This window comes from Heloderma suspectum, chromosome 3 (genome assembly GCF_057233095.1).
Source record: "Heloderma suspectum isolate Gila_16-S chromosome 3, 16-S_ref, whole genome shotgun sequence".
In the NCBI taxonomy this organism is placed as follows: domain Eukaryota; kingdom Metazoa; phylum Chordata; class Lepidosauria; order Squamata; family Helodermatidae; genus Heloderma; species Heloderma suspectum.
This window is the reverse complement of record NC_139460.1, coordinates 176,015,399-176,041,788: the sequence shown is the minus strand read 5'-3', so window position 1 is coordinate 176,041,788 and position 26,390 is coordinate 176,015,399. Positions and strand designations below refer to the sequence as shown.

The following is a 26,390-nucleotide window of genomic DNA, read 5'->3' as shown; positions in this document are numbered from 1 at the left end:
AAATTCTCCGCCATCCCTAGCAGAGACATCACCTTGCCAACAAAGGTCCGTCTAATCAAAGCTATGGTTTTCCCAGTAGTAATGTATGGCTGCAAGAGCTGGACTATAAGGAAGGCTGAGCGCCGAAGAATTGATGCTTTCGAACTGTGGTGCTGGAGAAGACTCTTACGAGTCCCCTGGACTGCAAGGAAGTCAAATCAGTCAATCCTGAAGGAAATCAACCCTGACTGCTCATTGGAAGGACAGATCCTGAAGCTAAAGCTCAAATATTTTGGCCACCTAATGCAAAGAGAAAACTCCCTGGAAAAGACCCTGATGCTGGGAAAGACTGAAGACAAAAGGAGAAGGGGACGGCAGAGGATGAGATGGCTAGATAGCATCACCAATGCAATGAATATGAACTTGAGCACACTCCGGGAGAGAGCGCAGGACAGGAAGGCCTGGCGTGCTATGGTCCATGGGGTCACGAAGAGTCGGACACAACTTAACGACTGAACAACAACAAGGAACCAGGTTAATGAGTTGAAAGTTCTAGGTACAGAGCTGAATGCACTAAAACGAGAGGAAAATGTGAGAATATTTGTTCCATTTTTATCTATTTGGGAAAAAAAAATTTATTCACAATTACCACACTTCAGAGATTTTTTTGTTTTAACAAATCTTTACTTTCTGTAAGAAAAACTGTTCTAGTAGATATTTGCCAACTAGCCCTTTTCATAATTGCATACAGGATTTGTAATGTTTAGAACTCTGTCTTCACACTCCTGCTCCCCTCAATTATAGTAGCTTTATGTGCCAAAAATCTGGAACAGTTCCAGCCAGCCCAAGTCTTACCAATTGCTTAGTCTCTTTCCACAGGCTGGACCTGGTCAGATAGTAATGAAAGGTTCTCAAAGGCTTCATTTCCAGTCTGTACCACATCTGTTTCAATAAAACTTGCCTATTAGGTATGGAACACCTCTTTACATCTTGCTGGGTCCATTACACTATTTATCTTACAAAACTGTGCAGAGTATGGGGGCATATATTTCACGCCCCATTTGCAAGCATATTTACTGGGAAGTCAACCCACCTAAGTTCAATGGGATGTACTTCAGGTTTTTGAGGGCCCTTGGGCAAGACTCCCTCAATGGGCCCCCTCCTTCAGTCAGTCCACCTTCTCACTGCCATTGTCAAAAGCTGCTATTGTTCCTCATCCTCTTTCTCATCATTGCTACTGTTTGCTTGCTTGCTTGGCAGGTAGAGACCCAGTGAGCAAGTAGGCAATGGCATCTGCTGTTCCTCCTTCTCACCACCACCATTGTCTGGGCTAGAGAAAGAGAGGCAGGTGAACAAGAAGGTCGCAGTGGTGAAGAGAAGGCACATGTCCAGGAGGCTCTTGTCAGTGGGCTCCTGCTATGCCTACCCTTGATGCCAGCCCTGCTTCCAGACAGAAATGCTTAGGAGCAGAGCTTTAGGCAAGCTGCTTAGGAAAATCTCCTGCCTTCCTCAACTTTAGTTCGATACTTACGGATCACTTCAACTTTGTAGGTAGCATTGATTTCCCCAATTCGGTTGAAGACCCGGCAGGTGTATTTCCCACTGTCCTCAGGCTTCAGGTTCTTCAGATTCAGTGTCCATTTCTTCCTTTTGTTCTCACCAATCTCCTGTGGAGTAAGAGGCTTGTTGTCTTTCAGCCAGCTAATGTCAGGCCGAGGATTCCCACTAGCTACGCATTTCAGACGGACTGAACTCCCCACAGGTCGGGCAATCACTCTCCGTCTCATCTTGGCAGGTTGTGTAAACCGAGGTCGAGCTGCAAAGACAAGTAAGACATCAAGAGAAACAATCCCTAAGAAGATACGCATAAGAGGTGAAGGAAGCAGAGTCCTGGAATACCAAGAACTTGTATTTTTGTCACAGCTGCGTTACAGCATCACACAGCCATTACAATTTTTAATGCAAACATTTCAGAGGTGAAACTGAAAGTTGCCTGAGATCTTTCAGAACCTCAGCAGCATACAGAATTATGGTATTAAATGGATGATGGTGATGATGATGACGATGATGATTCAATGTATTACATTTTAATATGCAAAATTCCCTTTTATTATAGCTTTCTTTCTTCAAAACATTATGGCCAAACTCCCCCCTCCCCCCCCCAAAAAAAAATTGCTTTGGAAAGCTTCTATTTTTCTGACCTTTTGCAGACAATTTAGCTGCACGTTTGAACAAGATCTTACATAAATATATACACTCACGCAAAACTGGCTTTTTGAATAAAATTAGAATGAAAGGTAATATATATTTATAGGATAAAAAACATGCCAGAACTGGCTGATTAACAGAAACCATAAGCCCTACTGATTTTCCTTTATATAGAAGGTGTTCAATAATGCTCAATGGTCTTATTTGTTCAAAACCTTGACATAATGTAATATAGGCACATCTTTGTTAAAATGGATAAAAGCAACATACAGATCCTCAGTAGTTTCTGTTCAGGTTTATGGTTCTGTTTTAGGAAGTTTCACTGTATCTAAAGAAAGAAAACAAGGATGTCCAGTGCCAGCATCACAGAACTGCTAGCTATTGCTTTAAGGTCAAAACAATCCATTAAGAGATCTCTGTAGGTAGACAGAGCTCCCATGTATCTACAGATAGATAGAAATTTCTGCAACCAGAGTCATCTGTCTATGCTATGTCCTGCTGGCAAGAGTCAGGCAGGACAGGAGCAGGATGAAGGCAATTTTGCCGCCCTTTCCTCATTAAAAAAACAACAACCCAATTTCAGCCAGACAGGCCTCTCAGTCCATCTATCTGACTTACGGTGGTGGGTGGGGATGGCAACGGCAAGGCCATAGGATCCTGTGAGTTCAATGAGACTTACTCCCAGGTAAGTGTGTATAGAATTGCTCCCTAAATGCCTTAATTTATAATCCTTTAGTCAAAAACAGACAGAATGCTATTCAGCATAAGCACGAACATAAATTCCACTGAGCTACCATAAGCTACCTGTAGTGTAACGGCAACAGCGTTTGCCGGCACAATGGATTTTCAAGGGAGGTCCATCACACCAGCAAATGCTATTGGCACTGTGCTAGAGGTAGCTTTCGATACCACAACAGATTTTTTGTTAGTGCTTCTGCTGAACAGAATACTGTCCAAGGTAAACATGCAGGCAGATAGTTGAAATAAATGACATGTATCATTTTAAAGGTATACGTCTGAAATTAAATGTTAGTGTTGCATTTGTTTAAAACACAGAGAAAGTGGGGGAGTCCTGTAAACTTAACAGGAATTAATAATTAATAACAGTATTGTATCTTATATGATACAATTAAATTTAAAATGGCAGGACAATAGTTTGAATCTTTTCAAATAAGGCATTTTCTCATGAGATGAACTAAGGCTGCAATCCTAAAGACACTTATCAGAGAAAAAGCCCCACTGAATACAACATGCATGGCTTGCACTGCCCAAGTGATATATTAAAGTAGGGGTGAGGCAAGAATATGAAGCAATGGTGCTCAACTACATGAGCACACCTGTCTGAACCGTTGAAAGCAGAATTCAAGGTGAGCACAGCTAACCTTCAGCAGGCCCCTGCCCTGATTCTGCTCGCATTCTATAGCCCAGGGGGCAGCAGGCTAACTTAGGGAGCTCAGGACAGGCTGTGTGTGTGGCACACACAGCTCTGTCCTCCCAATACCTTGCTGCTGCTTTGCATCCCATAGAGCATCTGCTGCCCTAATGGTAGGGACAGTCCTGTTCCCAACAAAGCATTTGTGATGCTGTTCAGTCAGGCTTCCAGTCTGGACATGGGACTGAGATAGCCCTGATTTAAAATCTACATCTTGAGATTAACAAGGAAATACAGCCTCATTGGTCTTATTAGAACTTATTAGACCTCTCAGCATCTTTTTACACAACAGAACATGTTATCTTACTGTAGTACTTGCAATATCTGATTTATCTAAGTGAAAATGAAGGTGATGATGATGGGGGATTATCTCTGTTGGAACTGATCTGTGGAGTTCTGCAAGGTTATATCAGATAGATTGTTTGAGTAAGGTGTCATCAATATGCTGATGACACTTGTCATCAGATTCAAGAGCACCCGTCTCATTGCAGCACCACTGTCTGGCAGCTGTGATGGGCTGGATAAGAGTGATTTGTTTGAAGCTGAATCCAGAAAAGATGGAATTGATGGAGAGGCCCTGGGTTCCTAAGGAGACAGAAAGATGCAATATTGCCCTTTATAGAGCCGAGGACGTGTTTTGGACCTTGCATCATTATTGTGCTCCCAGGAAGCCGGGGTAGCCAAGAATGCAGTCCATCACCAATTTGTCAGGTGGTTGCAGCACAGGAACGTAGCAACTATCATCCATGCTTTGTCACTTCAGGTAGTCACTGAACTTGTGGCATCTTAAAGACTAGCAAATTTATTATGGCATAAGCTTTGGAGGACTGCAGTCCAGAGTCCACTTCATCAGATACATGAAGTGTTATCCTGACTTACCAGGCATACATATATATACAGTGCCTTGCATAAGTATTCACCTCCCTTTGACTTTTCCACACTTTGTTGTGTTACAACCTGGAATTCAAATGGATTTAATTGGCATTTTTACCATTTGATTAACACAAAATACTTAACATTTTGAAAGTGCAAAATATTTTTAGTGTGGCACAAATATTAAACAAAAACAAATGGACATTTGTTGGTTGCATAAGTATTCACTCCCCTTAGTAAGTTTCCCAGTCCCTACCAATGAAAGCATACCCACAACATGATGCTGCCATCACCATGCTTCACCATGGGGATGGTGTTCTCAGGGTGATAAGCACTGTTGGCTTTGTGCCACACAGAGCATTTTGCGGTAAGACCAAAAAGTTCAATTTTGGTCATCAGACCAGAGAACCTTTTTCTATTTGTTTGGTGTATCCTCTGCATGACTTTTGACAAAATCCAAATGGGATTTAGTATGCGTTTTTTTCCCCAGCAATGGCTTTCTTCTCGCCACTCTTCCATAAAGCCCAGCTTTGTGAGCATCCAGGTGATAGTTGTCCCATGGAAGCTGGAGCTAGTACGGAAGCTGGAGCTCGGCTGTGGTCAGAAGCTGCCCTTTTTCAGCGTGCAACTCCTTTGCTGAGGGAACTGCACTGCCTGCCTATTTGCTGCCGGACCAGGTTTAAGGTATTAGTACTAGTGTACAAAGCACTAAACAACTTGGGACCAGGATACCTGAGAGAGCGCCTCCTTTACCAACCTGCCTGGTTACTGAGGTCATCAGAGGGCATGTTCCTGGTGGTTCCACATGGACACATGGCTCAGTTGGAGTCTACCAGGAAAACAGCCTTCAGTGTAGTGGCCCCCTTCCTGTGGAATTCCCTGCCTTTAGAGTTCAGGCAGGCACCAACATTGTGTTCCTTTGAGTGCTTCCTGAAGACGTTGTTATTTCGAGAGGCTTTCCTTGCGTGACCAGCTGCAGTTTATTAAATTCCACCTTATTGGTCCCCTTCATGGATCGCTGCCTTGTTGTGGCGAAGGGGCTTGCGTAACTCAGTGAAGCCATAAGCTATGCCGTGCAGGGCCACCCAAGACGGACAGGTCATGGCAGAGAGTTCTGACAAAATGTGGTCCACTGGAGAAGGAAATGGCAACCCACTCCAGTATTCTTGCCAAGAAAACCCCATGGAACGTATCACAAGGCTAAATCCTAAAGGAAATCAACCCTGAGTGCTCACTGGAAGGACAGATACTGAAGCTGAAGCTCAAATATTTTGGCCACCTAATGCGAAGAGGAAACTCCCTGGAAAAGACCCTGATGCTGGGAAAGACTGAAGGCAAAAGGAGAAGGGGACGGCAGAGGATGAGATGGCTAGATAGCATCACTGATGCAATGAATGTGGACTTGAGCACGCTCCGGGAGAGAGCGCAGGACAGGAAGGCCTGGCGTGCTATGGTCCATGGGGTCATGAAGAGTTGGACACGACTGAACGACTGAACAAACCTTATTGGAATTTAATATTATTTGTCTTTTTAAAAAATGTTTTAACTCTTTTAACCTGGTGTTTTATTCTTTTACTTTGTTGTTCACCACTCCAAAATCTTCTGATGTGGAGCAGTATATAAATATTGTAACTAAATAAATAAATGGACGATTTCTCCTATCTCAGCTGTGGATCTCTCCAGCTCCTTCAGAGTTACCATTGCATCTTGGTTGTTTCTCTAACTAATGCCCTCCTTACCTGGTCACTGAGTTTTGGTGGACAGTCTTGTCTAGTCAGAGTCGCAGTGGTGCCATATGCTTTCCATTCTGTAATAATGGAATTAACGGTGCCCCAGGGGATGTTGATAGTTTGGGATATTTTTTTTTATAACCTAACCCTGATTGCTGCTTGTCCAGAACTTTATCCCAGACTTGATTTGCTAGCTCCTGTTTGTTTAGATATGCTCTCCAACGAACTCTGGGGTCTTCTAGAAACAGGTGTATTTAATCTGAGATCATGTGACACTTGAATTGCACACAGGTGTCTCCATTCAGCTAATTATGTGACTTCTGAGGGCAGTTGGTTGCACCAGAGCTTATTTAGGAGTGTCACAGCAAAGGGGATGAATACCTATGCAATCCACTTTTCAGGTTTTTTTATTTATAAATCATTTTGTAAAATATGTAGATTTTCCCACTTTGACATTATGGACTATTTTGTGTAGATCAGTGACAAGAAATCCTAATTAAATCCATTTGAATTCCAGGTTGTAACACAACAAAATGTGGAAAAGTCAAAGGGAGGTGAATGCTTATGCAAGGCACTGTACAAAGTGGTTTTGGGGGGGAACGGTGTGGGTGGGTGGAATTGCAAGCACTGAGGTCAGAGGGATATGAAATACAAAGAGTACAGACTCTGGCAATTAAGTTAAAGCTTAGATGTATGTAAAATAAGTACAGTGACCATTGACAAAGCAGTGTTAATGATAACACAACATCGTGGAATGTGTAAGCTTGCTTGCTTGCATATGTATGCATGTATGTATGTATTTAACTTCTATACCACCCAATAGCCAAAGTTCTTTAGGTGGTTCACAGTTAATTAACACCTGTAGCAATGCCAGTATCTGGTACTGACCCAAGGAGTGAATATGTGTGTTCTGTGTGTTTTAGGGATCAACTGAGTTTTCCATCTACTCAGATGGTCAGACAAGGACCTACTCTGCTCTAAATACAAACGGTTCACTGTTAAGTTTTTAAAGGAGATACAGCAGGCTTCCTTCATGGTTGCCCCATATCACCTGTGTAAATACATCCTCAAAAGTTTTGGTCATGGATCCTAAGATAGGTTAGCTTTAAAATGTTCATGGAAATAAAGATTCTCCATCAAGGAATCAGGCAAGGACCCCTGAACCTGGAACTGAGATCTACAGTGTCCCAAAGCTCCTCTTTATATCCCCCTTCCACTGAAACAGGTAAATATTAGCGCTTTAAGCTTTTCCTCAAATTTCAGTTTTTCTCTATCGTCTCCCTGCTCTAGCCCTCACACTACCCAACCCCATGCCAATACATCTTGAGTTTCCCTACTGCGTTCAGACTCCAATTCTGCCTGCTAAAACCCTAGTGCCCTCCCTGTTCACTTATTTGGCAAGTGTAACAACCCTGCCTACGTCTTTCTTTGTCTATTTCTTGGATATACCCAGCTGCTGGTTAAAGCTTAATTGAGTTAATATAACCAACTTCTCCATTCTGTATTTAAATCATATATTTGGGTAATCCCATATATTTTGTAATAAGACATATTCATTGATTCAAGTCTTGGTCTATGTTTAAGAGTTAATACCCAGCACACCAGTTTAAGTGCAGAACCCAACCTCCTCATGGTGCAAGTAGCCTTGAGGCGCAAGATCAATACGTGTGCCAGTACGCATGTGGCTGGGGGCACAAGGCAGAACTTCTGGAAGAGGCCCACTGAAGCCCTCCTCATTGTGCCTGAACAAAACCCTGCAAGAACAGTTATAATGACCTGAAGTCCGTTAGTGTGGAGGTTATTAAAATGGAATATACTGAATTTACTAATTTTAATTGTTAATATGTACTGCTGTGTGTGCATTATGTGCCTTTCTGAGAAAGTTGGGCTGAAGAGGTTGGAATGAATAACTAAATAATTTTGAATTAATGAATAATCGTGTGTGTGTGTTCATTCCCCACAGAGTGTCCTGGCAGTCCCAGTGTGCAGTTGGGCAAATGTATTCTACCCATAGGCAGGGGGTGGGCTGGAGACAGATATGGCCTGTGCCCTTCTTCCAGCCACTCCTCCTCCTCATTTTAACCCTTCAGGCCAAACAGCACACAGTGGTGTGTGGCTCCTCCTCCTTCCCAACACACAACATGGAAACGGAAAAGGATACATGTATCTCTCACTATGCAAGCAGATTTTAAAGTGCAGACTTTTCCTCATACCTCACCCCCATTCCCCTCCTGATCAGCCTCTCCATCTATTCTCACACACTGACCTCATATTTCAGATGCATTCAGTGGGGGAATCCAGCTTAAACATCTCCCTCATGTACACTGTACCTCCAGGAACATTTTTAGCTTAGGCAGCAGCAATTGCCCCTTCTCCACCCCACCCTGACATTCTGGGTCTTGGCCACGTCAGGATATTTTATTTCAAACTCTTCTTATGCAGCACAGAAATGCTTTGCTCTCTGCAGAGAGGCTTTCATGTGTAACCTAATGAACGGGAGTGACTCCAGCATCCAGCAACCTAGCAGACAGCTGGAGTGACACGTGTGATATCCTAGCTCATTCTGCAGGGACTTGTGTGTAAATGTGTCGGTATTCCCTAGATCATCTCCCTGAAAGAGGATGCATCCCTTGCAGCAGAAACAGCCACTCTCCAAGAGAGCTGGTTACAACTCAGCAGCACTTCGACATAAGCCAGTTCGCTGACACAGTTCTTAGATGTGTGAATACCAGCCCTTGGCTACTGCAGATTTGGAAAGTAAAAATCCCAATCCTACTAAATCAGTTGACAAAAAAATGCCCTTAAGAGTAAATTGCTGTCCTATTAGAAGACAGAAATTTAAATTTGTTTTTGAGATAATGGCAAGGGATCACACTAATCACTCCCAGGTATCAATTCATTTCATTCCCAGGAGTTATCTACACCAGCGATTTGGTGCAAAGGGAGAGCAGTTTGAGGTCCTTTGCAAACATGATGTTGTGGCCAATCCGCAGCCAACCAGCTAATCCTTCTTGAAAAACCACATTTTGGGAAGTCCTTTTACTCTGTATTTTTTACTTAAAGAGGCTCCCAGGTGGTTCCCCTGCAGGGTGCCCTGTCCCACAGCATTAAGTCCTGGGTGGGCCTCTGTGACGTGGCTGTGACCTGGCAGTGAGGCGGCCAAGGGGTGGGGCTGCCCCTTCCCCTCTCCACATTCACTCATTTTCCCCGTTGGCACTACTGTCGCCAGTCAGAGTATCTACCCTGCCTTTCTCATTCATAAAAGCTTCTGGGCTCACTAGAAGCCAGAAACCCTCCAGCTGTTTGGTTAGGAAAAGAGGAAAAGGGGGGGGGAGAGATGGGGGGCCAGGTAGAGAGAGAGAGACATTGACAATTACTGACAGAGACAATTACTGCAATGCGTTATACGTGGGGCTGCCTCTGAAAACGGACTGGAAACTTCAGCTAGTCCAAAATAGGCCAGCAAATTTTTAACAGGGACTGGCCAACGAGCTCATATGACTCTAGTACTTTTCTAGCTGCACTGGCTGCCAGTCCATTTCCAGGCCTGATTCAAAGTGCTGGTATTAACATTCAAAGCCCTTAAGGGCTTGGGGCCAGGTTATCTGAAGGATCGCCTCCTCCCATATGTGCCTGCCCAGACCTTAAGATCATCCTCAGTGGTCCTTCTCCATGAGCCCCTGCCAAAGGAAGTGAGGCGGGTGGCTACTAGGAAGAGGGCCTTTTCTGCTGTGGCACCTCGGCTGTGGAATGAGCTCCCTAGTGAGGTTCGCCTGGCACCTACATTGTATTCCTTCCAATGCCAGGTGAAGACCTTTTTATTTTCCCAGGCATTTTAGCATTTTAGCTTTCTAGTCTTTTAGCTCTGCTGTTTTAAATCTGTATTTTAAATCTCTGCATTGCTGCTAGGTTTTATTCTGGTTGCATTGTTATACTGAGTTCAGTGGGACTTACTTTCAAGTAAGCCTTCATGGGGATCATGCTGCAAGTTTTGCTTTTTCTCCAGAGGCAGGTCGGGGATTCACCCCAATGCTGGATGAGAGGGGAGAGGTGTGGGGTAAACTACAGCGGCTTACTTCAGGGCTCCCAGTAAACTTCCCTGAGACAGGGGTGGGGAACAACTCTCTCATTTGCTGGGCAGCACCTACAGGGTTGGTGACGTTGTTCATGAAATCGGCTTTGGCCTGTCAGGGGTACGCAAAGCAAGAAAAGCAGAGTTTTAGGTACTGCATACTCTGCTTTTCCTGCTCTGTGTGCTGCTGATGGACCAAAGCTGACTTCATGAAAATCCAGATAATAATCTAACACACTTCTCATTCCAGTGTTGTGTAGATTCCCCGCCCCCCTTCTGTTAATCTACCTTTCCCATGCTTGATCCCAGCTTGCTCCTTGATTCTACACTGTCCTTGGATCTTCAGCTGGAATCAATGTGTGATGCCACACATTGCAACAGTAATCCATGCCCTGATTACATCATGTTTAGACTATTGCAATGCACGCTACATGGGGTTACCCTTGACGAGTGTCCAGAAGCTTCAATTGGTACAAAATCTGGCACTTAGGTTGCAGACTGGTGCATCGTATTGGGACTATATTACACTTTTCCTGAAAGACCTGCACTGGTTGTCAAGTGCTTCAATTCAAGGTGTTGGTTTTAACCTGTAAAGCTGTTAACAGTTTAGGACCTGGCTCTCTAAGGAACTGCCTGTCTCACTCTGAACCTGCCCAAGTACTAAGATCTGTAGGAGAGGCCCTTGAGGACGCCATTATCCACAGTGGCCCATTTGTCAAGCATGCATGCAAGGGCTTTCCCCTGTGCTGGGTGGTCTTGTGCAAAGCTTGAGTTGACATTCCATCTTAGCTTTGAAAGCTCCCTGGGTGATCTTGTGCAATGTCACCACATCTTAGCCTATTCTACCTCACAGGGCTATTGTGAGAATAAATTGAGATAATCATCACACCCATGGACATCCTACAGAGGCTTTTAGAAAGGGTGGGATACAAAAAAGCGATGAAAAAAGGATTTCACTACTATTACTGAATGAATGCAGAAGTTCGTTTAGTTCTATCCCCAGGGTTCCTTTGCTCCATAACAATATTATACCATATTTTCCTGCTCCAGTGAGGCCAACAACAGCTCAAGAGTGCACTTTTACCTCTCCCCGCCCCTCATTTCTGTCCCAGACATTTATTTTAGTCATGTGCTCATCTCACTGAGATTCAACAATCAGAAGGTAAAGCAATACTTCTGGGGCTTCCTTCCTTCCTCTCTCTCTGTCTGTCTGGCTCTTTGAAATAGGTTAAGTGATTACCTTCCCCTCCAAAGCCACTCTCCATTCCCGCTGTGTGACACACTGAAACCAGATCTCCACTTAAACAGTTGTGAAATATCTCCCTCCAAAGAAAAAGAAATGAGGGGAAAAGAAAAGAAAATATGCCAAGTTAACAAAGGTACAGGGAGGGAGGGAGGGAGACGGGCAGAGAGAGAGGGAGGGAGGGGGGGAGAGAGGGAGGGAGGTAATCAAGGGCAAAGAAATGAAGGGGGTGTCTTTCTTTTTTGTAGATGTCTGCTTCCAAATCTGTATCATCTGTTGAAGCTTTGCTAGTTCAACCAAAAGAGCGCAGGGACTCTTGTACAAAGCACCTCTGTGTGTCATGTTCTTTGCTCAAGTGTTCCCTTACAGGTCCTCAGGAGTTTGCTTTGTAAACACAGACAGCACATTTATATAGTATAACTTGTGCCATACGCCAAGGCTTGAAAAACCATGTCAGCAGGGGAGCATACACTGACTTCCTCAACAAAGTGGGAATTAATAGCAGAATGTGTTAGTAGGAAGCAGCTTAACATAGACCTTCCTTCTGAATTGTCATGGGGACTCCTGTCACATCCCTCTCAAAGGAGGAACCAATACACAAGTGATAGAAACCTGGTTACTTCGTTATAGTTAGCCAAAAAGCATCTCATGATTTTCCATGGAACTGGAATTTGTTCTGCAACCTAGTTCTGTAGCAATGGTGCACATTTACATGGTCTCAGGCTGGGAATCTTTATGGAATGCAGGGGGACTGCTCTCCCTCTCTCTGCATTCAGGAAGGGTGTGTTTGTTAAGATACATCTTTTTAACTTGGCTTTTAAAATTGTTATTATGGTTTTTAAGGCAGCTTTTAATGTATATGAACTTGAGCACGCTCCGGGAGAGAGTGCAGGACAGGAAGGCCTGGCTTGCTATGGTCCATGGGGTCACGAAGAGTCGGACACGACTGAACGACTGAACAACAATCTTGTGATTATTTTTGTAAAACCACCTTGGTTGGCTTCAGAAAGTCAGTATAGAAATACCACAAATAAATAAATAAAAGGAAGGAAGGAAGGACAGACAGACCGATCCCTGGTGACAGACTCAGAGGCAGGCAGGGCTTTTTTTACTTTTCTGACCTTGGAGGAGGGTTAAACACAAAGTTCACATGTTCCAAGGCAGGGGGGTTAGGCAAAAACACTGCCCCCTTCTTGCAGCAGAGGCCTCCTTGTCATGTAGGATTCAAACATATCTAGCGTAGGCCCCTGTCATGTAAAATTACATAACAATGTGTCAGGCTGAGAAGGAGCCAAAAATCATGGATAAAGAAAACTTTTTGGAAAGTGAAAGTGCTAAGGAAAACTGGGATTCAGTTATTAATGCATATAAGCCATAGGAAGCAGGGAGGTGTATAAGTCAAGCACCCAAGTAGAAGCCATCTCCCTTGATGACTGAGTGGGATCAGGATTCAGAGATTGCTACCGGACTGGCTTAACTAGTTAATATAGATTTTTAAAAATGTTGTGTGATATGTTAAAGTGCTTAGGAAGCTATGAGACACAAGATGCAAGAGCTCAGTTCATTTTCTTAAGCTAGCCTCATGGCAAGCCAAAATATTCGAGCTATAAAAAATTGCAGTGCGTTAAACATGGCATGCCACATGGATTTCATGACCAACTGTTAGATCCCTGCATGCAGGTAACATACAGGCAACATATCATACAAGGGAAAGAGAACATTTAGACATGTAGGGTTGTGACTGTTTTTCTCATTTAGGGAGCAATCCTATGGCCCTTAGGCAGAGTCTGGGCAGCCATATGATATTTTGGATTCCTGGATCCAAGGCCAGAGACAGAGATCTGACCTCAGATCCAGGAGTCTGAGCTCCGCCCCTCCTGCTCACAGCTGACATGGAGAGAACTATGCTGGCTGCCAACCTGGAGAGGAGGGGAAAGGGGCAGCTCTATGAGCGGGGAGGGGAGGAGACCAGGGCAGCCAGCTTTCAAAGAATCCTCAGGCTGCCTCAGCTTCCTTCCCTCCCTCTCTGCAGAACCCCAGCTAGATGGGCGAAATCGTCCATCTAGTGAAAATGCAGGGCGACAGCAGTGTGGAGGCGACAGTTGCTTCCGTGCTCCTCCTGCCCTGCATAGGATGCCTGTTAGCCTCCGAGTTCAGAGGCTGGTGGGCATCCCCATAGGATTGCACCCTTAGAGCAACAGTTTTACATTTTTACTTCTGGAAGAGCCAATCGGTCTTTGCTGCTTACTTGTACCGTAACTGGACTTCATAAAATCCATTGTGTTTGTTTAAACCACATGTTTCTAAGGAAACAGACAGCAAACACAGACATCAGTGAGCACTGAGCATTGCAGGACAGTGAACCATTCCTTTTCAAAAAGGTTTTCCTGGGATAAGCCACTGCACACTCAGGTTGGTTGTTGCAGAGTAGGAGTAGAACACCTGGTGTGCTGGTTCTTAGACATGTGCAAAACTAGCTGGAGAAGCTCTGTTTTGCAGGACTGTTTCCTACTCTTTAGCATCAGGAACTGAGTACAAGTTGAATCAACTCCTTGATTTAAGGAAATGGCCTGGGCTCTGTTTCCACCAGCGATCTACTCCAACATGGCTACACGGTGAGGTCTCTGTGTTTCCATGATGTCGTGGAATTACTGACCTGTTTCCACAACCATACTGGGTTCAGTATCATATTCTTGCCCATGGGGTGCGTAGCCCAGCCTTTGTGGGTGTGTCGCTCTGACCTCAGTGACCCAACCATTTCCCTCCCTGTTTTCTGGACGTTTCATCACCATTTTGGAGCAGGATGCCAAGGGACCAACTTTTAAAACATCATTGAAAATAAGCACCAGAACACAGCCCATGACTCCAGTCAAGGGGTGTTTTCTCCCATTGTGCTGAATGAGGCTTGCCCTCTCATTGACCACAGAAATAACAGAGAAGCCCCTCAACTGACATGGCACATATCAAAGCCCTCAATTCCTTAAATGCGATTAAGTGTGATCTCGAGGCTTCAGTCCATTGCCTTAGGACGTAACTCCTTCACAGCTTCCAAATAGAGATCCTGTGCATTAAAATGGGGGCTGGTTTCCATCTCTTTCCCACAACAAACCCATTAGTGTCTCCTCAGAAGTAATTCCCATTGTGGTCAATGAGGCTTGCCTTTGAATGCCCACATCAGAACTTACAAAAATTCCCCCTCAATTCAAATAGCACACTTTAAAGCCCAATTCCTTATGTGCAATTAAGCGACCAAGTGGGATTACGAGGCTCTGATGAATTGCCTTAGGAAGCAAGTACTTCACAGCTTCATTATAGAGATCCTGCAAGTTACAATTGGGGCTGGTTTCTGTCTTTTTGTTTACTTTCCCACAACGAACCCATTAGTGTCTCCTCAGAAGTAACTCCCATTGTGCTCAATGAGGCTTGCTCCTGAAATGCAGGTGCATCTGGACTTTCAGGGGAAAGAAGAAAGGGGGGGAGAGGGGGGAAGCCTCTCTTCACAGCAAAGCCGATTCCTTTTTAAAAATCTGGTACTCCTCCGTTAGCTTCTCCTTCCATTGTCCTGGAAGCACAGCCGAGGAGGCGGGAACACTGATGAGGTAATCAGGCCCAACCCAGACTCCACCCAGCCATCAAGAAAATAATTTGATTAGAGCTCAGTGGAAACAGCACAGCGCCCCAAGCTACAGCGATGATAAACCGGGTCTTTAAGGGCTGTGGAAACAGGAAAAGGAGAAGATGCGATTGGGGAAACATCGCAACAAAGTCACAAACAAAGTGAAGCCGAAAGCATGGAAACATGCTCCTGGATGTGTGTGTTTACCTCATCATTACACTGTGTCACAGCTTTGTAACTTCAAGGCTTATTTAATAGTCATTCTGCATATAAGAATGGAGGGGAACTGGTGGTTAAGGATTGAAATGCCACAAGAATACACTTTGGCACACAAAGGTGAAACTATCACAAGGATGCAAATCTTTTGGCTTGAAGAGTTTTAAATATGAGAAAGCACATACTGGGAACGCAAGAATACATGACGTAAGCATGACTTTTAGGTAGATTCATTGAAAACATAGCAGATATTGGAATGGCCACCTGAAGTCAGGTGAATATTCAGCAATATTTAACCTTAATTCCATATTTTAAAAAAACCCAATGGAAGTTCATTTGGTAGCAGTTTGTATTTGGTCCATAGGAATGAAATCCTGCCAGTGCAAATCTGAGTTAACTAGAGCATGTTTTATCATCTAACAGTGGCATAACTGACAAAACTTTATGCATCTTTGCTTACCCCACAGCTTTCCAGAATGATCTTCAGATTCACTATTTGGACCTTCAGGTGCTAAACCTTCCCTTCCTGAGCTGGCATCATCTGAAAAAAAGAAAGAAAGAAAGATAGGACACTGTTTAAAATGTCACAACGTAGTCTGTCGGCTCAGATGCAAGCTGAAAGTTGCGCTGCCTTTGGAATACACCATTCCATTCCATTCCATTCCATTCCAACACACTGAATATGTTTTGCTGCTGAGCCGGTTTACTTTCTTTCCTGCTTTTTGAGCTTTTCAGCTGGCTACTAACATGATGGGATATTAACTAATGCGTTCTTTAATAGTGAACCAAAGCTCTTCTGTTTATGTTTATGGGCTGGCGTTCCCAAGCAGGAGATGGAACTGTTTTGCACTCCTTACAAATGATGGCATAAATCAAACTTATAGCTGAAAAGGCAACAGAAACTTCTGGGAATCAGTCATGCTAGAGGCAACACTTCACAGCTTCCAGAAAAATCCAGGAAGTGAAAAAAATATTTCACTTATTTTGAAACTTACATAGTGCCTTTCTACAATTTCTTTCCTTATTTAGGCCAAGGAGGGGTAAAAATGAATCCATGGGTGTGTGTGTAAAAATGGGGAAAGTGGGGGGTGAGCATCAATGTTGAAAATATCACTTTAAAATATATTAAGATAAAAAGAAATGTGCTAGGTTAGGACTGGATGTTCAAATCCCTATTCATCTCTGAAGCTCACCATATGACCTTGGGCCAGTCACCATTTCTCAGCCTAATTTACCTCACAGGGTTGTTGTGAGGACAAAATGTGGGAATAGGGAACCATGTGCTCTGCCTTGCCCTCCCTGGAGGAAAAGTGGGATATACATATAACAAATAAATGAAGTCATGTTTGACCATCCTCATCCTCCTCACCAACAGTACCAATTTAGCCACAATATGTCTTACTTCTAAGGTTCTGAAATAGGGTTCTGGCTGGAAAAGTTGTCTTTGTACTTCTTGGCTAGGATTTTATGTGACGACAGGAGTTTCAATCAAACCTAACTGGGGCCAGTCACTGCTTCTTGCAGAGAACCTGGGAACTGTCATTTTCTGAGGGTGCTGAGCATTCATTCACTGTGAATGCAAGCCCTCTCTCATAACTTCAGTTTCTAGAGTTAACTGGGGCAGGCCATCACTATCTAGTGTCTGCATGCATGCAAGCAGATGGTTCTCTTTCTTTTTCTTTATAGTGCTTTGCCAGATGTAGGTGAGCTTTGTCACTGCCACTCCCCCGCCCCCATTGCAAATGAAAGACACAGAAGTAATTTCTCCTGATGTTCTGTCCTTAACCCCCCCCCCTTTTGTGTGGTACCAGGAACTGAATTCTGAAGTCCTTATTTGTGTGACAATATACATGTGCTCATTTCTAACATCTGAATGAGAAACTTCTTTTGCTAGGCTATAAGGCAATGTAGTTTTTAAGACTAATGTTTTGGAAATTCTTGGAAGTGCATGCCCCTAAAAACTATGAAAATGGTTTGCTGTCTAGTATGCTATGAAAGACCGCTTCAAAGTTGAAATATATGAAACTTTATGAGGGGCCCTGCTGAACCTGATTGCCCCTTCCCCACTGTCTCATATTTGGCAGATTGTCTGTAAAGGGGGGCCTAGGCACATACAGCTCTACATGGGTACACTATCTATGCAACTGGGAACTCTTGACTGTGTGGGGTTCTTGATCATGGGTACAGCTTAAGCTCATACATAGCTATATCCATGCAGGTCCCCATTAAATGCGCAAACATTTAGGGCTCAGTGAGGCACATGATGTCAGGGGTAGGGCCAGTCTGTGTGATCCTACTCTATCCTCCACATGTTGAGTCTATACATGGAAAGAAAATATGAACAGTGCTCTGGTGAGCTTGAGATCTGATGTATGGCATAAATATGCATGTAGTAAATGAACGTTAAAATCCAATCACCAATTTGAAAACAGCTATATATTTCTATCAGAGTTGTTACTTAGGCTCTTTTAAATGAAGCAGACTGTTTTCTTATGTTTTGGTTGTTTGGCTGCCCTCACCATATACAATGCTGAAATTGGACAAGTCTTACAATGGGACATTTTTACATCTAATGGCTGAAATGTATGAAATAATTTGCCCTTCACATAAGTGACCATTCCTGCAGCACAGAACAAACCAAGACACATGTGAGGGAATACAGGCATTCACTATGGAGAGCTGGCTTCAAATCCCTACTCGGTCACAAAGCTTACATGGTGAACTTGAGTCAGTCTTTGGGAATGTTCAGACAACTGCAGGCGGAAAAGAAGCCATTTTGGCTTCTCCCCTAGGCCCTGTGTGTGCTGCATGTGTGCTGATAGTTCACATAATTACCTGTGCTGCAGCGTGAGTTGGTGTGTCGTGTGAGCGTGGCACACGGCACAGTGGGGGTGGCTTTGTACCCACCCTCTAACCCCTACTGCACGTCATAGCTTGTAGGGCAGGTATGAAGCCACCCCCGCTGCATGCCGGGTTTGCATGACATGCTGCAGCACAGGTAATTATGTAAATATCTGGCACATCTGGGGTCGGGGGGGAGAAGCCATGATGGCTTTTCCCCCCCTGTGATCATCTGAACCTGTACAGAGTCTCTCAGCCTGACCTACCTCACAGGGCTGCTATGATGTTAAAGGGGAGGAACTATGTCCTTCTGGAAGCAGCTTGGAACAGAGGCTCTCAAAAGCAACAACCACTAATCGTGTGTGTCTTGGACTAAATATACAATGATACAGTCTTCCTAAGCATAAATAATTCAAAGGATGCTTTGCTTAGATGCTTCTAGTGTACAGCAGCAAAGGTCTGTCTGCTGTGCTCCTTAAAATTGGGAACTGCTTGCAGATTTACCATTACAAATTACCACAGATCCTAAGTAAAATCAAACAGATTTATGAGAAACCATTTAGGACACATTTGGAACTCTTTATTTCAGGCAGTAGCAAAATGGCACATGGTAATAATATTGAAAATAAAGAATTTATAAGTTTAGAGCCAAGCCTTGAAAAGATACAGGGGTCTCTGTAGAACCCAATGCTAGATGCTCACAGAACTGCCCTGCAGATTTTTAGCAGAGGTTTTGTCAATTAGGACTTAATCCTACCCAGCCTGGCATATCAAGACTGGCCTCCCATCCTTTGTCTGCAGCCTCATGTTACAGTATGTCCACCAGAGTGCAGGCCCTTCCTGCCCCCAGCTCCACTCATGCACACCAACTAATTGGCATTCTCAGCCGCATTTGACAAGCTGCCAAGCCTTTCATGTGAACCAAATTGCTGTGAATGCACCAGATCCTTTGAAGATGCATCTCTGCTCGTTATCCAGCCAAATCCTCGAACTGTGGACCTGCATACAAGACTCGGGAAAATTCAGCCTCCCCTCCCCCTGAAAAAAATGTTTAAGAGGGAGTGGCTGCATTAAAAATGGAGATAAGGTAACTCCACTGAACAGGAGGATTTCAGAAAACGTGTTGACGAAAAAATATATGAGCCTGTTATGGGGAAAAGAACTTATAGCAGATGCTGCTACCAAAATTCAGGGAGGATAGGTAGATCTTTATTTTTTTTATTCAACAACAGTGTTTTTATTCAACACTCTGCAATCTACTAAGGATTTTCACGCTCTCTTTCTACAACCCAAAAGATTGCTTTAAATAATGATTTAAATCATCATGAAAAAAGACCAATTTAAATCAAGTTTCTCATTTTGTAATTTGAACAAATATACATATTAACTGGCTAGTGTTACAGTTATAACATACTGGATTGCACTAAGTAAAACTTTTGCATTACAGAACTGTATCTCCTTGACACGGGGAGAAGCTATAAAATTAATGGATTTTTCTGTGCATATATGCTAAACAAGGTCTCTTAGTTGAAACGCCCAGAAATGTCCAGAAGTAAGGGCTTATAGTTACTGGGCAGCATGGCGTTTCTTCATGAAAGTGATTTCCATGCTATTCTGCTGGTAAAGTAATAAATATTCATAATTTGAAAAATGAACACACTGCTGAGCTCATTCTGGTAGTTTCAGGGCATAAAACTGCAATAAAAGACCATCCAGGTTGGCTCAGTAGATTATCCTAGTAAAATACAGGATTGTATCTTCTGGATCCTAGCACCTGCAATGTCTTGGGTCCAGTGAGAAACTCACAATAAATACAATTCATGATCTTTTGTGTTGTATTTGTAATACTTGACCTCAAGTGTAATACATCTCCCGCCACACACACACACACACACACACACACATTCATTCTTTTAACTGAAAAACACAATGGTCTTCAGTGTATGGTGTAATCCCATACCCACTTACCTGGCAGTAAGCCCTATTGAACTCAATGGGACTTACTTCCAAGTAGGCAGGGATAGGATTGTGAGGTGATTATCAGTTTAAGGCAGGGGTGGGCAACTCGTAGCACTCCAGATGGTTTGGCCAATAACTCCCATCAGCCCTATCCAGCATAGCAGGGATGACAGGACAGGAGTTGCAGTCCAAAGCTTCTGATGGGCCACAAGTTTCCTACCCCTGGTTTAAAGGATCAGAAATTTAGATTTCATTTTAAACTGGATGATTAAAATCCCCACACTATTTCTGTAGTTTAAATATGAAAAATTAACATCAGCTTTAAATAAAAGAAACTGTTTAAATGGTTAAAAATCCATTTTAAAAAATCAGTAACGTACCATGAACATGGAATTCACTATGCATTGTTTCAATGACCTGGTTCTCACAAGAGGTCCCTGTGGGTGAATTTCCCCATGGGGTTTCTTGTCACAGCAGCAGCCACCGTTCTGAACGTTCGAGCCATGGCAGGAGCATACCATAGCTTCTTGTTACATGTGAACCCGGCGAAGGTAAGTTGTTGGGGTGGTTAATACACCACCCACAACCCTAAAACAGCCCATGGGTTCTGGGTGGCTTGTCAACCACCCCAGCAACCCACCCTTGCCAGGTTCGCACTTAACAATGAGACACACCCCTGCCACAGCTCAAATATTCAAAATGGCAGCGGCAGCCACAACAAAAAGCCCTGCAGGAAAATTAACCCACGGTGGCATCTCGGTACATGAGAACTGGGCCAATGTCTTTTAAGAAGAGTTAGATAAATTAAGAGAGGATAGATCATCAATGGCAATGAACTATGATAATTTAATGGAACTCTCAATCTCAGAGGCAATAAACCTCTGAATACCAAATAGTGAGAAAGAGCCTGTGACTGGCACATGTCGCTTTTCCTCTCTGGTAAGTTAATGTATATTATGTATTTTCCAACCACTGCAACAAATACAAAATAAAACAGTCGTACAAAGCAACGCATGGGCTTTAGGCTATAGAGCACCCCAAAGAATCCCCAAATTGCTTAATATACATAGTTGAAACATGTGTACTTTATGTAGGAGTATGTCCTGGTACATAATTACATAAACATAAGTGCAATTTTGATGGGTTTTACCCAAATCGAACACTCAAAATGCCACACCCTAAATGCCTTCTGTTTATGTCATAAGGTACTTGCTGAAACCAATGCTAATTTGTATGAAATGTAACTTCCCCCCAGATATTTCATGTAAAATATCTAACATGATTTTTAGGGGGCCCTTCCCCCAGTCTCACACACTTTTCATGTGAAAAGACTTTATGTGAAAACCAGTAATAATATCTGTGGAAATATCTTATACGGCATTGGAAGCCTTTATGTTGGAGAGGGCCCTTCCTTTTAAGATAGATCCAGTGGAGCCTCTGCTGCAAGAATTTAATATTACATGTTTTCATTATTCTTTTTGTCACTGGGCTATTGGGATGTGCTTTCACTGAGTAAAACTCAGGGGCTTCACCAAGTGCCCTGATTGAAATTGAGATAACTACCAGAAATGAGATGGATATATCAGTCCAAGGATTGGGGGTTGGACTCGATGGCCTTGTAGGCCCCTTCCAACCCTACTATTCTATGATTTTATACTATTCTATTCTACGACTTGAAGAGTACCAAACAGAACAGAGTAGCCAAAGTGAAGTCCCATAGATACCTTCATTCATATCAATCAGAACTGTTTCAAGATTTGTCAATCACGTTTTCAGATTTTTTTTTTTAATATTACACCTAATTTAGATATTGAGCTTAGGGTGGGGGGTTGCATTTTGGTTTGAAGCTCACATTAAATTTTGTAGTCTATACTCTCTGCCAGAACCTACCTGCAACTTTCTTACTATGCCACTATTCTCCACAAAGGGGAATTAACCGAATTACAACAAATATTCTACTATCCTGATCTTTGAAGCTTGCCAGAAAGAAGGATCTTGTTCTTAAATTAGTTTCTAGTCCTTCTGCCTTGGAATTGCATCAATGGTTTGGAATGCACACATCGTTTGGTACTGGACTGCCTCCCAAGGTTATGTCAACCATGAATGGCAGATTTAGCAGCAACCCAGACCTTGTAGAAAGGCAAGTCAGAGGTCTTTTCTGGAAAGCCACAAACCTCCTAATCTTAGTGAACATGTAATGGATGCACCAGGTTGTTCATGGCCTGTTCGCTATTTATGTATGTATGTATTTTATTACATTTTTATACTCTGCAGTAGCCAAGGCTCTCTGGGCAATTCACAATTACAACCATAAAATACAACATGACAAGCCACATTATAACTTTTAAATGTTTAACAGTACCACGTAAAAGCAAAGTAAAACCCAGCAGCAGTTACAGTCCAGGGAAAGCCTGTGTGAGAAGGTGTGTTTTCAGGAGGCATTTAAAAGATGTTACATTTTCTGCCTCCCAAACTGCACAAGGGAGGGGTTTTGCTATGGTCTAAAGGAGGTTTTTCTCTTGTGGAAAGATAGTTTTCTATTTACAGAAAACTCTCTAAATAGCTTAATTCTGACATACTTCTATTGAAAATAATGGAAGGAAGGCAGAAAATGAAGGGCTCCAGAGTTCCCTCAGGGCACAATATTTAAACAAAGCTTAATATGCCAGGAGGCACATACTAAATCTATATCCTTTTTCTCAGCTGAATCAGTGTAGTTATAGAACAAGAAGAAAAATGGGGAGGTTGGGCAGGGCAGTAGAAGTACCTGCCCTTACAGAAATAATGTGGGTGTAGTAGGGTGGGGGGAGAGTCCTCCCCAAAATTCTGTGGTCCACAGAAAGATCAAGCATGCATCCTGTGGAAAAGGCTGAACATGGCTTGGATCAATATCCAACTGTGATGTGTAAACCCAGTTTCCCTATCAGCAACCCTGTGGGGTGGTGGAAACATGAGACCTGGGTTCACACAGTAGTGGGGTGAGTGAAGGAGAAAGATGCTGACCCCAAACTAGTGTATGGTGCCCCCAGCTCACCAGGACCCCTGTTCCTTGAAAATGGGTGGGTAAAAACCAGTGAGCAACTTAGATATAAAAAACAAGAACTAAGATTTAACAGGGAGTGGGGAAGGGGGGAAGAGGAAGGAAGCAAAACAAACAATTCAAATGAATGAGCAATTTAAAGTAAACTTCTAAAACATAAAATAGAGGGAAGGGGATCCAATAATGATATGGTCCAGAAATGTTGGTTATGTCTTAAGGCCTGCCTCAAGCAGTGCAGTCAAGGACTCCAAGGTAGCTCAAGTAGGCTTCAGTTACGGACAGCTGGTGGGGGGGCTGCTGCTGACTGATCATGGGCTGAAAGGCAGAATGCTGCTGCTGCTACTCTCATTCCTGGTCTTTCCTCAGCGTTCTCAGGACCCCTCTTTTCTGACTCTGTCTCTGCCCCCTTGTAGTTTCTTCAGAACCTTCCTTTACAATCTCTGTCTCCTTCTCTCTCTTCTCAATCTCCTCAGAATCTCCCCCCACAATAGCCCCATTCAGGCTTTCTGTAACTGAATAGAGTAAATGTGTGAGGAGAGGGAATGCACTACCCTTGCCACATCCTTGCACATTTTTGTTGCCCTCTACTCACCGGGGGGGGGGCAACTTTCATGTATCTGTAGAGGCTTTCCATGTGAGCTAGAACATTGGTAAGTCAGTGGCTCACCAGGGTTGAGACACTGGCATTCTAATAGAGGGCTGCACTGCACAGGGTAACAGATGGATTGGGTGGACTGGGCATAGAGGAACTGTGTTTGTACCTTGTACTTCATATGAACCCAATCTAATTTACTTACATCTGAGATCTCGGTAAGCTAAGCACATTCAAGCTGCAGACCAGCACTTCATTTTGAAGTTTCCCAAACCGGTCAGAAAAAAAGAAAAAAGTAGTATGGCGGGGGCGGGGGGGAGCATGGAGTTGTTTTTCCTGTGCTGTGTATGTGTATGTATTGCCTGTTTTGTGTGTGTGAAAGGCCAGCCCACCCATGAGGCAGGGTGAGGCACCCACATTAGGCTGTGGAGTGGGAAGAGTGGCAAATTGTGCCACTCCCCTCCACACCTCCACCAGGAGGACCTACCACCGCAGTCCCCAGTGGGTGCTCTAGAAAACCCCTCCATAATGGCTGGTGGGCCTCTATAGTACAGCCACCTACCCTCTCCTTCCCTTGTCATGCACAGCTGGAAGAAGCAGCCATGGAGCTCCCACAAGGTATTGCAAGACCCCCGTGAACTCCCACAAGAGCCCTGTGGCCACTTCTTTTGGCTGCATGGTTCTCTATAGAGCCAACATGGCAGTAAAGGTAAGGGGAGCATGGGATGGGGGAAGGGGGGGCAGGGTTATGGTGTATTTTCTCTCTTGTCTCAGGTGGAGAGAGACCTTGTACTGAGCCTGTGTGTCTTCCATGATTTGTTGTTTTGGTGTGGTGTAATGTGTTTTGCCTGGGTTTTTTTGAATGTGTGGTGTGTGTTTTGCCTAGGATTTCTCTGACCATCACCACTTTGGCTTCTGTGAAATCGATTGTGTTTTGTGGTGGTGAATATGTGATCTGGTATTTAGAGTGCAGACTCTACCTCTGCCTTGTTCTCAGTTTCTTGGCCAAGTTACTTGCCTCTCAGCCTCATCTATTTGCCTTCTGGGAAATGATGTTGGGGCAGAAAAAATGTGGATTCAAAAGAGTGGTTTTGCTTTTGGAGCTCAGACCCTACTTCTGCCTTGTATTTAGGTTCTTGGGCAAGTTAATTTTCTTTTAGCCTCACCAGTTTGCATTCTGGGAAAGGGATGCACCACACCTACAGTGGCAGTAGTTTTATGAATGGGTAAGCCCCACATGGCAGCCATTTTGTGAGAGTTCCCATAACACACTCTCAAAATTCCAAATGTGTCCACTGGCCCGAAAAGGTTGGGGACACTCAATTCCTTCCAAAAATGGAAGGAGTAATCCGAGTAGCCACCCTTCAAATATCTTCCAGGGGAGCACTGGTGTTCAATGCAGAGAGTTGGCTGTACTATGAAAACAGTAGGCAGTGACCTCCTCTGTAAGGAACAGCCTGGATTTGTAGGCCAGGGTAATGCACTCAGTAATCTGGTGATGTTGATCTCCTGGTGACTCAGGCTTGTAAGAAACGAACAAGTAACTAAATTCCTGGGATCTCCACATGTAGGTTCATAGGGTATGGCACACATCCAACTAATGCCACAGCTTCTCCTTGGAGTGTGAAGAATTAGGACAAAAGGTGGCAAAGATTATCTCTTGGCACCTGTAAAAATGGAATTTACTTTGAGGATGAAATATAGGTTGATGTACAGGATAACTGTTGTGGGAATGTGGGCAACTCTTTTTGGATGGAAAGAATGCCTATCTTCCCCACTCTCTTGGAATAACAGTTCATTGATTGATTGATTTAATTTATTTAGTTACAATATTTGTATACACTCCACATCCAAAGATCTCAGAGTGGTGAACAGCACACAAGATAAAAGAATAAAAATACCATGTTAAAATAATTAAGTTTTTTTTAAAAGAAACAGAGTTCTGACAAACCACATTTTGATAAACTACGGCTGGTCATGCAAGGACGGCCTCTCAAAATAACAATGCCTTCAGGAAGCACTGGAAGGAACACAATGTTGGTGCCCGCCTGACCTCTAAAGGCAGGGAATTCCACAGGAAGGGGGCCACCACACTGAAGGCTGTTTTCCTGGTAGACTCCAACTGGGCCAGGGCTCCATGTGGAACCACCAGGAACATGCCCTCTGATGGCCTCAGTGACCAGACAGGTTGGTAAGGGAGAAGGCGCTTTCTCAGGTATCCTGGTCCCAAGTTGTTTAGGGCTTTGTACAATAGTACCAAAACCTTAAACCTGGCCTGGTAGCGAATAGACAGCCAGTGCAGTTTCTTCAGCAAAGGCGTTGCATGCTGAAAAGGGGCAGCTCCTGACAACAGCCAAGCTGCTGCATTCTGCACTAGCTGCAGCTTCCAGAGCAGCCTTAAGGGCAGCCCCACATAGACTACATTACAGTAATCCAGTCTTGAGGTTACTAATGCCTGTACCACAGTGGCCAAGCCGGCCCTGTTCAGGAAAGACCGTAGCTGGCGAACTAGCCAAAGCTGGTAAAAGGCACTCTGAGCCGCTGTGGCCACTTGGGCCTCCAGCAACAGTGATGGATCCAGGAGTACCC

General features: G+C 43.8%; 1 protein-coding gene across 6 annotated transcripts in view; it reads right to left on the bottom strand.

The window, feature by feature from the left end:
- FGFRL1 (fibroblast growth factor receptor like 1) overlaps positions 1 to 26,390 on the bottom strand; it is a 264,774-nt gene that overhangs the window by 10,242 nt on the left and 228,142 nt on the right. For all 6 annotated transcript variants that reach the window (XM_084844976.1, XM_084844973.1, XM_084844972.1 and 3 more), the window contains 2 exons: positions 15,830 to 15,910; positions 1,511 to 1,795 (listed from right to left, as the gene is read on the bottom strand). In XM_084844976.1, coding sequence (XP_084701102.1) covers positions 1,511 to 1,795; positions 15,830 to 15,910 — 366 coding nt within the window. The remainder of the gene's footprint in view (positions 1 to 1,510; positions 1,796 to 15,829; positions 15,911 to 26,390) is intronic.